A 12,439-nucleotide genomic window follows, 5' to 3' on the forward strand; every position below is an offset into this window, starting at 1 on the left:
GCAGCGCTGTTCTGTTCGAGTCACTTCTGTTCTCCATGCAAACTGCAACTTGATCAAAAAGCTTTTCTGTCCTAAGTAGTAACTGCACTAGGTTGTGTCTTCTGTTACCCTGTTCTCTGGTACTGTTACAAAAACATGTATTTCAAATAACTTCTTGACCTTTTTGAATTTTAAAACTTTAGTTAAAGCTTATTTGCTTTGTATTATCAATATATTGAAATTATCTTCGTGCAGACCTTGCTAGGTGCCAAATCCTGTGGTCCTTTTTGCAATCCATTTTTTGGGGGGGTATTTTGGATTACATAAGAGTTAAATTTTTTTTTTTTTTTATTTTAGATGCAAGTTTATTTTGAATTTTTATAGAAACTTTATGGTATTTACATGTTAGAAATTGGCTTTGTTCCAAAGAGCTAATGATTTTTAGGATGTTTGCCCTCTCTGTGGTGAAAACAGCATCCTTGCTTAAGCATCCTTGCTTAAACATCCTTGCTTAACAAGGAAAGAGCAAAATGCTTTTTGTTTGGGAACTTCCAAGCTTTCTAATTCTCGGAACATAGTTTTTGGTAAATTCACTTTTGCTTCCAGTTTCTAACCCTCTGTACTAATGTTAATATGAGTTAAGTAACAACAAAATGCTTTAACCTTTATTACAGCATTAGCAGGCTGAGATATTACCTGAGGTCCAGCCTCAGGTACTTGAGTACCTCTTGTGTTGAACAAGAGTAGTGACGAAAATGAAGCTCAGTGTGACACGACAGACCTGGAGCAAAATGTGTCACCTGCATGATGACCAGAACAATCTCTGCTTCTGTCCCTCTGCAGAAGCAGGAATATAAGCATGTACGGGCTGCAGGAGAGGTGGCTAAAGTTTGTAATCGACAGTGGACAGAACTAACTTTGGTGAACAGACCTCTTTGTATGTGTGTGTTTGTCCTGAAAGGTGATCATCCAAGATTTAACAGTCTCAAAAGACATCTACAAGTCATATTATTTTATTGTGCTTTTTCCCAGGAATGAGAAACTGAAGCTTAAGAAATATGGTGGTGAATTAGGAGTTAAGATTGAGCTTGCTGAAGAAGAACCAGAGTGTTTGACTTGCTGGCAGCTGGCTGTGCTTTTGGGACCGCAGGCCCCAGCAGGACTAGCCTATCTTCAATGTTTTAGCCAGACTCCTCTCCCTGCTTTCTGGAAGTGTGTTATCTTCACTGCTCTAAGCATGTAGGATCTTACCGAGGTGTGACTTCAAAATTGCATCTTGTTGGCAGTTTGAAACATGATTATGGGGCTATAATCCAAGTCCTGCTGTTAAAGGTTCCTGAAAAGGAGAAGGAGACCTTGCAGATGACACCCTGTAGTGGTATGTAAACCATAACAGAAAGCCGTTTGCAGAAGGGTGGCTGCTGAAATGTTTGTAATATCTGCACTTGTGTTCACCGCTGATCTCATACACAGGTGTAAGAGCCTGTTACTCACGCATGAGGACATGGCTCTATACCTACAGATTTGCGGGTGCAATTTGATAGTCATCATGTCTCCCCACCCCTTTGTTAAATGCAGCCGTTTCATTGTAATGAGGAGATTTTGGTGTTCTTTTAAGCTCAGTTCTCTCTTGTATTTTGTTGCAGTACTTCATGAATGGCTTCCTAGTTTTGCTGCATAAGAAAATCCTGGCATTTCAGAGTTTGTGGAGGAGAATTCCTCACCAAGCTGGCTACTCTGGTGCTGCGCTTGTTTAGCTTTTCTGGTCTGATGTACTTCTTCATAAAACAGAAATATAAAAGCTGAGGCACACAAATCTGGCTGTTAGGCATATTGCATAGTAAATTTTATTTATCAGTGTGCTTTCTGGTAGTCTTCTGTGACAAGATATCCAATATGTCAATTTGAAAAGTGGAGTCCTGTGGTGCCCTGTGCACTTTATTTGGGTATGAAATCTCTCTCGCCAGCTGACAGTCGCAGCCCCTGAGCAGTTTCATATCTCTATGAAACTCTCACCTGCTGCTCATTTGGCATTTGGTACTCTTTCGCAGTTAAATCTTGAATACTCTCCTTCTCACTCCTGCTTGCCTCTTTGTGACTAATTATTCAGTTTCCATGAAGAAACGGTGCTGTGGGAAGACTTCACATCTCTGATCATTAGCTTCTTTTTGTTTGGAAGAAACTTAAAGGGGAAACAGATGTTCAGTAGTTGCTTTGTATGACTTAGAAGTTCAGGAACTCTTTTGACTTGCCAATTCTCCTTTCAGAATATCTTTTAGTGCCTCTTCTTCTGAATTTCTTATGTGGGTCAGAATCAGGCCATGCCTTGTTTTATTCTGGTTTTTTAAAGAAAATCACATGACCCATTTTCTTACCAAACCCCACACTTGGCATTTGCCTTGACTTCAAGAGCCGACAGAATAGCAGAGGTCTTGAATGTGATATTAAAAAATTGCAGTTGCAGAGGGAAAAGAGGCATTAGTATGTGTCATAAAATTCCTAAACTGCAAGATTCAAATGACGCTTCTCCCACAGTTGCGCACAGGGAGCAAATCCATAGACAATTAAATTTCACCAGTCTGGATCCTTATGGAGTTGCGCTTTTTTATCTTAAAACTACAATGAAGTGCCAGGTCCTGACCTCATGCCCGGGTTCCCCCGTGCAGCCACAGATGTTCAGCAGTGGCAGTTGTGTCTTGGGCAATCTCTAAAGCCGGACGGCTTTCGTCAGCTGTGTTCCTTTCTCACTCCTGGCACTTCTCTTAATCTCCTTATCTCTCAGACTCTTCTTAGCATCACATCTAATTTCTTGTGTGCTGGCTACAGTCTCCTGAATTACCTCCTCAGTGTCACGATTATATATATATAGATGTTTTGTTTTGTTTTGTCTTTAATTATGCTTGCTGCTGAAACTCTAGTTCAGGCTTTGCTTACTTTCCTAGTCTGAAGTAATCTGAATGTCCTCATTAATGAGAAGTGCAAGTTACTTCCAGTTCAACCCTGATTTTTCTGTGTGGTTTTTTTTGTTTGTTTGGGTTTTGTTTGTTTGTTTGTTTGTTGTTTTGTTTTGTTTTGTTTTTGTTTTGCTTTTTTCAGATATTATTCTGCCAAAGCATCAGACTCTGCAGTCTTTAAGGAGTACACAAGGAACAGGCAGACATTAATTCACATTATGGACCAGAATTTTTATTTCCCTTTCAGTTAGTGTAGATTTTTTTTTTTTTGTGGTTTTGAGTAAGATCTATGTACCAAGTTATGAGGATGGTTTCCTCAGGCTCTCTGTGTATTTGATGGAGATACAGAGAGGCTTTCCCTTGGGGCAAGGGGTCAATGAAGTGTGGATTTGTCATTCAGCATCTCTACCCTTGCTCAGCTGGTGTTGTTAACAACATGAAATGGTATCAGCAATGAGTTGCAATGATTTTGTCTTTTGTTTCTAGAAATAACAGTTGGCATCAGAAATAAAAGAAATTTCCTTGTCTGTTTAGTCTCCGTGGAGAATTCTATACCAAAGCTATAGATGCCAAAATGATCTACAAGATAATACATTTAATTACAAGTACTTGTTTTGAGCTCAGCAAGGGAAGACAAGATCGCAAAACCGGTGTACAAGAAGGTTTGCCTATTTGGGATGTGAGGCGTTTGACTCCATTTGTGGTATTGGTGGACATCCTTTTATAATTGAGAAATGAACTGAGCCTCACTTCTTCATTCTGCTGCTTAAAGTTGAACTATAACTGCAGCAGCTGAGGCAACTGTAGAGCAGAGGGATACTTTTATATTTCCAGAGTCAGTTAGCATGGAGGGAGAATTCAAGTATGCCTTTCTCTTGTAAGCAGCAAGGCATTTCTCATATGCAAATAGCTATTGTGTCCACCCACTGTGCATTCTCCTTCATGTGCTGAGGTTTTTTAAGACCTCTTACGCTTATTTGACTACAAGACAAGCAAGGAAATGATTGAAAAAAAGTTTTAAAATTTAACCTGGCGTATTCTTCTTCTGTTGCTCTACTACTGCTTTGCATGCTGACTTAGAAGAACCATAGTCCAACATAATATGTACTGTAATTCAGTCTTCAACTGTGTTAGTTATTTTCTCAGCTGCCTGTCAGTTGTGCTTAGTCCTAGTGAATTAATCAAGTGGCCGTGGTGTGTAGGCATTTCTCCTCCATCTGTCAGACTTGTATCACTGTTCTTGTTATGTGGGAATGTATGGAGAAAAGACTGGAAAGCACTTAATAAGTCAAAACCTGTTGTTTTGTTCTAAACCAGACTTAAAGCAGCATGTCTTACACTTTGCATGGCATAGACAGGAAAAGTAGGCAGTGGACCTGTGTAGACTCCAGATATCATGTATAGGACACTGATGGTTGTGTGCTTTTTACAGTAGCATCTGAGTAGTATCCTGCGGTACTGTACCAGTGCGCCTTCTCCTCCACACCCCTTGCTGCTTCCTCTAAGGATATAACTTCTATATTGAGGACATTTTTCAGAAAGAGAGAGAAAGTTATGGAAGAATGCAAGCTCTGTTGTTATTTGTTCCTAGACTGAAGTCCATAACTAACTAACACTTTGCTTTCAGGATTAGATTTTAGTTGTTGACCTGCTTGACCTTTGAAAAATGTATTTTACAGATATGCTACAGGTAATATATCACACAGTTATATATGTATGATGTTCACATAATGTGTGAACACACATCTCTTGGTGCTTTCTTTTTTTATGTGGTCTCTCAGAGGTGCTCCATTTATTTCATTTAAATAGAAAAAGAGATTTAATTTCTCAGAAGTTTTCTTGTTTTTCCTTCACAGAAACGATCATAGAGCATGGACACCAGTAAGAAGACAGAACCACCTTTATCTGTAGAAATGGTACAACAAAGGGCCAATCCTGATCGCAGTCCTTCAGCATCGATATATGTTCCAGAGCAAGGTGGCTACAAAGAGAAATTTGTGAATGCTGTAGAAGATAAGTATAAATGTGAAAAATGTCACCTCATCTTATGCAATCCTAAACAGACTGAATGTGGACACAGATTCTGTGAGACCTGCATGAATGCCTTGCTGAGGTATGTTTTTTATTGTGATAGAACATGTTGATACCTTTAAATCTTGTGAACTGCCGAAAATAGTGTGGACACCGTTGTAGCTTTAGGAATACCTTACGCTGCTTCCCTGGCTCAAAGCACCCTTCTGCTTGTTGCTTGCTTGCTTATTTGTTATCCACATACTGGTGCAAACATTTGTGTTCTGCTCTGGGTCAGGATGAGACAACTAAGCTTTCCAACAATGTTGAAACCATTGTTAAAGTGGTTTAATCCCATGTAGTGATATGTTAGGTAAGAATTTAATTGCCTGTGGAGCCTAAATGGAGTAGCTATTTCATGTGACTGCTCACATGGCTGTTTTGGTGTAAAATACACTCAGTAAATTGTGGCTGTGCGAGGAAGTGACCCTGCAGAGGCAGCTTAGAGCGATAGTACCTCACCCAGCTGTGGACACAACCTTGCAGTTGAGTGGTGAGACCCTTGGGTAAACGCAATTGCTTGTGGAGCTCTCTTTCCCCATAGCCCTTCCAGCTGTATGTCCTGGGGCTTTCTGTTGTGTGGGCTCCAGCAGGGTCAGGAAGGACGGCTGGCTTCTCTGTTACCGAGATGTTTGGGGCCAGAGTGCAGAGTGGGCGAGTGAATGTTATAGACATAAAATGAATGCTGACAGATCCAATCTTTCCCAGTCTATGTGAGAATAAAAGTGCAATCGCTCAAGGAGTATCTAGCTGTTAATAAATATCTGTGCATCAGCAGAAGTACATTTCTTTGCCTCTCAGCTTTGATGCATTGCTACTGATTGTGTTCAGCAGCACAATTTCAAAACTTGGTCTAATGACTGGAGGCCATTCTCCAAGCTTTAATCTCCTGGGCTAAATAAGCAGTCAATACTTCCACTTACTAGTAGGAAAGCAGAGGTACAGAAGAGACTGAGCTCACTGGATGTTGACGCTGGACTAACAGAGGCTTTGACTTTGGAAGGTCTCGGTGATATGTTTTCTTTTTGTGACCATCCTGACTCCAGGTATTCCTTTTTATTTCACTTGCAAATACTGTAATCTCAGGTAGATATAAATCAAGACTACCTGCTGCACGGCAAAAGAGATTGGAGGATATTACACTACTCTGTCTCATGATAAAGAGTAATCTCTGTGCTGTGCAAATACAAGGGCTCATAGCTCACTAATCCACTCTTGTAGGTTATGTCCTACAGCATGTCAAATTTAAAACAACAAAACACCACCCACCAACTCTTTTTTCAATACACATTTTCAAGTGAAGTGTAGTTTATATTTAAGAAATGCAGTTATTTCTTTCTGAATATATGTGTTTGGAAGACTCTTACATGGTTAATAGCAGTGACTGCAGAAGGGCAAACCGCTGCCATGCTTGTATGTGTGCAGATGGACAGAGCAGATCCTTAACAATCTAAGCAGTAACAATTCTGGCATTGCTGGAATCTGGACAGTTTTTCTTCCCTGCTGGGAGACGTGCACATATGCTTATTATGATGCAGCTAGAATACATGTAATTTTACCTTTTTTGACTTTCCAACCAGTCTGTTATTTAAAAGGACACATGGGTAAGACCATCTACCACACTGCTCTTTCATTTGAGTTATTTCACTATGTTTAAGTGCCTGTTGCAAACAAATCCTTTATTAAAATTAAATTTATGACTCCTTCTTTTGAGAAATAAAAAGCGTGCCATAAAACTGGAGGCAAAATAAGTTTATGTTGTTTCTGTAGTTGGCACAAAAATTTTTCATTCAGTGTTGAAATACTGCTGCACACACACACTGATGACATGCTAGCAGGTTCTGTTCCAGGGTTATTTGAGGACAAAGAATTGTTAGTCAGGGTAGATAACGCAGTTAAGATGTCTGCTTAGTATGCAGCAGTAGTTTAAGAGAGTGAGTGGAATGCTTGAATGAATTCAGTATAAGCAAGGAAAGCATGACATTGTTTTAAACACTATATGCCCTAAGTAGATTAGTTTCCTCTCTGTGAGTCTGGTGGGTTGTTTTTTTTTTACTTAAGAAAAATATTACAGACATTGAAGTTGCAAGGTAAGATGCTCAGAAATACGATGAGGCACAGAATGGCCAGTTCAAGGAGCAGAAGCAAGTGAGATGGTTTGAAATAACCATATTGATTGTATAACATCATTGAACTTATTTAGCCCTTCACATTGATTTGCACTGCTGCTAGCAACCACAACTTACGTAGTCTGTCAATTAGTTGCTTTGCAAAAGAATTTACCTAGCTTTTACCTACTGCTCTTCATCCATAGATCTCAGTGCTTTACAAGGAAGATCAGTATGATTATCCCCATTTTACATGGGGAAAAGGAGCTCAAAAGGAATGAAGGTATTTACAACTACAACAGCTGGTCAGAGCCAAAAACGGCTGTAGGAACCCAGGTTTCCTACACTCAGTTCAGTTCTGTTTCTATTCACAGACTGCTCTGCTCCTCAACCTACCTCTTGTCTAAGAGATCACAAGTTTGGTAATTAGATTACCAAAACAGCTACAGGGCAATAGTTCAGGTAAAGGAGAGAGCAAGGGTTTGTAACAGATGCTCAAATCAGAATAGACTTGCAGGAGACAGATGTAAATACTTTTTTTTACCTTAAGATGATGTATATTTGACTGTCAGAGAAAGTAAAGTTTAATTAGGTGGTGTTTGAAAAAGGACTGGATAACTAAATAGACAATATTTTGCCTATTGAAGTGGCGAAAATTGCGGATCAAGTGCAGACTGTCAAACAGGGAATGAATTTTACCACCTTGAAGAAGACCACTGTGCAGTTGGCTGGAGGCATTGGGGTGTCTTCTTTCCTTAGGAATGCCAGACTGTCCACTGAAACTCAGTGTTCAAGTTTTTTGAAATAACATCATGTTTTTCATGATAATGAACTGCATCCACTTTTAATGATTTTAAAATACATTGAATAATCATAATTAAATGCCTCATACATGGAAAGATTTGTACTACAAAAGTTCAGATGAGTTAAAATATTTTTTCCTTTTTCTTTTCTTTCCAGTTCTTCTAGTCCAAAATGTACAGCCTGCCAAGAAAGCATAGTAAAAGACAAGGTATGGTTAACATTGTTTCTTATTCAAGAGTATTTGATTGTGTGGCATATGTAAGATATATTATTGCTCCATGAGGATTATTTCATAAGCCTAATAAACTACCTGAGGAAGATAGTTTTGTTATAAAACCTAAACCGTGTATTTTATGTAGGGAGACAGCTCATTTGTAGTGAAAATAACATGTCAACTTCGTCCCTAATGGTCCAGCCAGGTGTCACATCTTGTTTTCATAGCTGGGAGCTGCAGCAACACAGTGCAGTTGTCCTCCTGTCGAGTGGGAGGATGATAAGAGATATTGCATCTCCTGTAGATGCAGAGATGTGACAGATCTAGGCAAACCTTACTCCTGAACTGGCTCCGAACCAGTGTGTACTCTTTTCACTAATCTGTTTTTACAGTGTGTTGTTATGTGAACCACATTGGAACCAGAACAGTGTGGAGTTACAGTGTGACTGTAATAGAATCAGATTCTTTTTATATGGTTATTTCACTGATATCCTCTTCACTGTTTTTCACAGCAAAACTTCGTGTTGCCTTTGAAGTGTTGAGGGTAGAGAAGATTCTTTTTGACTTAGTGTACATGGTTTTTGCAGTTTTTACATCAGATTTTCCAGTGTTTAATAAATTCTTTGTGTTAATAGTCTTTTCTCCCTAAATAAATATTTGTAATAGTAACCATTTCAAGAAAATGTCGGTGGGTACGTTAATCACTCCTTAATTCAAAATAGTTCCCTGAACAGTGCACAGCATGATTCAGTTTTGACATCAATGACCTCTCCAGGACCTCAGAGAAACAATAATGATGTCTACATTATTTGTCATTTTAACTCTGACTTTCTATCTCCCAATATACATAAATATGTGCATTTGTTATGAAATTCTAGATGTATCTAAAACAGGAGGAGGACAAGAAGGACGGTGTATATTAAATATGTGTTAGACTAACTGTACAAGTCTGTGATTTTCATGAAACTGGAGGCCTCTCTCTTCCCACAGAATGCCAGTGTGCAAAGCCGCTGGAAAGCTTTTGGACAGTCTTTGGAAAACAGTTTAAAAATTGTCTTCTTACCTTGATTTCAGTCAGCAAAACTGTACTGAGTAACCCTGTGAATTACTTTGGAAAGAATATTATGGTACCAACAAATTATTCAAATGAGATTTCTTGATTCATTAAACTTCTCATATGCATCTGAAAAGTAAAAAGAAATCGGTGACCTGTGTCTGATGAGACCAGATAAGGACGGCTGCAGCATTTCCTTCTTCACTGGTACTGGGGATAGATTCATAGTCACTGTGGACATATCTGAACATAATTCTTAAATGTTAGCATGTAGAACTGTTCTGTAAATTACAGTATCCCTGTAGTGTACACAGTATCACAGAACTCTGTCAGAGAAGTAGTCATAGGTTGGGCTTGGTTCTTCAATGTTTCTTAATGGTCACAAAAGCAATTGCAAAATAACTGGTCCCTTTGTTTTGAAATTCAAAATAGCAGTAATGGTCTTCCGTCCTCATCCCCAGTTCCTGCCCTTAGCAGTGGGGCTTCCTGAGAGTGCAGCTACGTTGTCTCTTTATCTTTTATGGGGCATCACCCATAAAAGTTGAAAAATCCTAACCCTGAGCTCTCTCTAAATTCTTGTGGTTCTGTTATAGACAAAAATGCTGGAAAGGCTTATCAACAATAAAATGGAGAGATGGTTAAAGCCTGATTATCTGTGAAATAATAAACCTCCTCCAGTCTGTGACCTTAGGACGTCTTTTATTATGTGTTACCACTGAAATGCAAGTAGGCGTTCCAACTAACCAGTCTAGTCATCATGGGACTACCTTCCATGAAATCCTTCCTCTCTGAACCATGGTGCTTTGACTCTTCTTTTATCTTATGGTTTTGTCCCTAATACACCAGTTTCCCAGACAATGCAGAGAGTTCTACCTTATGCATGCCCGTTACTGGCAAGCAAATAGCAAAAAATGTATTCCTTTCTTGTACCTGTATCTTTATTGTATTTATAGCAAAAGTGAAACAGTAATAGAGCATCTGTCCAAATATTCTCTTTCACTGGGCTGCTTTGTAGTGGAGGAATCTCAGTGATGTGGACATTCAAGAAAAATTGAATGGTGGGATTTTATTTCTGACACATAAAACTAGAATTAAATGACACTGCTGTAGCCAAATTGCATAGCTTCTATTTTGTTTGAACTTGGTTTTAAATTTCTAAAATGAAGTGATTTTTTTTTCAGGTATTTAAAGATAATTGTTGCAGGAGAGAACTGCTTGCCCTTCAAATATACTGCAGAAATGAAAACAAGGGCTGTAAAGAACAACTATCTTTGGGTCAATTACTGGTAAGTAATCTAGCATAGTCATAAGCTTCATTTAGAGTTAGAGAATGAGAAGAAATCTTGCAAATTAAACCCTCAGTCCATTTCTTGACTTGCTCATGATAGTGTTTAATGTTATTTATAAATTTTGGAATAGAGTTAAATGTTTTTGAAACTCGGCTTTTCAATGAGCCAGGAGGAATTATAGGCAAATGTCTTTTGACTGTGTAGCACTAAAGCTCAGAAATGTAAATGCATGAAGCAAATGAGAAGTGGAGGGAGAAGTGAAATTCGGGAAAAATCTTAATGTGTAGTTTACAAAGGTGAGAAATTTAAAATCCTTTTTGGTGTACTTTTATTTACCAGCCTTAGTCCTCTCATGTAAGTGGTGGTTTATGCGTGGAGATAAACCTTTGGCTTCTCCAGACTTGAACCATATAGCTTGTAGCTTTGTGGCATGACAGCATAACATAGCAGTAAGCCAGTAATTTAACAGTTGGAAGGGGTTGCTACACAGCAGTCTGCAGTGAGATGTGAAGGTATTTAAACTTGCTTCGAGTGAGCAAGCTCAAGTTCTTAAACAACTTAAAGCAGCATCTGTGTTTGTGGCGAGTAATATACCTTGACAAAGAAGGCTTACCTTTTGTTTAAATACTCTATGTGGAATTCTGGACTGTGATAGAATGCTTTTTCGTATAAAATTAGCTTGCATACATCTATAATACAGTGAAATCTGCTGCCTAGGTAAAGCGAATGTAAAGTCAGAAATTATTCCTGAGTAGATTTGTTAGTGTTTGCTCTTGCAGAATTGAGTGCACAAAATAAATTTACTTACTTTGGTTCTGAAGTTATTTAATGTGGGATGGCTCAAGGGCTAAGAAGACATGCACAAAACTTAGTTGGCTTGACTGTTTTCTCTTTTGGATCTTTCAGATGCATTTGAAAACTGATTGTCAGTTTGAAGAACTCCCGTGTCCTCGTGCTGATTGCAAAGAAAAAATACTGAGAAAAGATTTGCCAGACCATGTAGAGAAGACCTGTAAATACCGAGAGACAACCTGTAAATACTGTAAAAGCCAAGTCCCAATGATTATGTTGCAGGTGCGGTATTTTCTTGTGTATATAAACAAGATTCAATACTTTAATGTGAAACAATAACTCTTCTTGTGCTTCTGTGTAGCTGCCAGTAGAGCCTTGGCTTCTCAGCCAGAATTAGTAAGTCTAAAAAGAAAATAAGCTGACTTTCAAAACATTTTTTTCTGCAGAAACATCAACTACTGCACTGACATTTTCTTTTTTCTGATGTTTAGATACCACATTTAAAACAAATTCACACCCACTGCGTAATATTGACACTAAAGTATTTTTTTCTATGCTTTTTGTTTTACTTAAATTGATATAATAAATGCAGCTACCATCATGATGATTAAATGTGCAGGAAAAGCATAAGCATAGCAATTGACTGGGGAAATAGCATCTTTCTGCATAATCCTTCTTGGGTACTGTGTGATCTGTTAATGAGAGAAAAGAAGGAAGCTGTGTAAAAACACATTGTGTCTTGGCATAGCCAGCAATGGTACATGACAGGCCCAGACAGAGTTACTGCTGTTCTTCACATGCGAGTAGTTGTCTGACAGGCAGCATGTTGTAAGTTAGAAACATAGACCAGAGGTTGAGAAAATCATATTTACTTTACATGTTGAATTGTAACTTGACTGTATTTGCATTATTTCACACTGAACTCTATTATGCTATATGTCTCTTGCTGTAATTTTCACATTTTTAAAAAAAATTCTGTTTACATGGTTTCCATAGTCTGACAGTCTTGGATTTTGGACCTTCTTAGTCTAGTAAGAGTGATGTGAGACTTCATCTGACACACAATACACAAGAACACAAGATAAAAATAAGTTTTCCATGTTGAGAAACATTCTTTGCTCAGAGAAATCATTATAAAAAAGCAGAGGTAGAATCTCACCAAGTTCTGATTTGGA

General features: G+C 38.4%; 1 protein-coding gene across 6 annotated transcripts in view; it reads left to right on the plus strand.

The window, feature by feature from the left end:
• Positions 1-12,439, plus strand: part of TRAF3 (TNF receptor associated factor 3) — a 67,607-nt gene that overhangs the window by 34,491 nt on the left and 20,677 nt on the right. For 5 of the 6 annotated variants that reach the window (XM_071809666.1, XM_071809664.1, XM_065839433.2 and 2 more), the window contains 4 exons: positions 4,790-5,046; positions 8,072-8,123; positions 10,365-10,469; positions 11,379-11,546. In XM_071809666.1, the coding sequence (XP_071665767.1) occupies positions 4,805-5,046; positions 8,072-8,123; positions 10,365-10,469; positions 11,379-11,546 (567 nt within the window). In that variant the 5' untranslated portion in view covers positions 4,790-4,804. Of the gene's footprint in view, positions 1-1,079; positions 1,358-4,789; positions 5,047-8,071; positions 8,124-10,364; positions 10,470-11,378; positions 11,547-12,439 lie in introns of those variants that run through there. The other variant, XM_071809665.1, reaches the window with a different exon arrangement.

Source organism: Patagioenas fasciata, chromosome 5 (assembly GCF_037038585.1).
Source record: "Patagioenas fasciata isolate bPatFas1 chromosome 5, bPatFas1.hap1, whole genome shotgun sequence".
NCBI lineage: Eukaryota > Metazoa > Chordata > Aves > Columbiformes > Columbidae > Patagioenas > Patagioenas fasciata.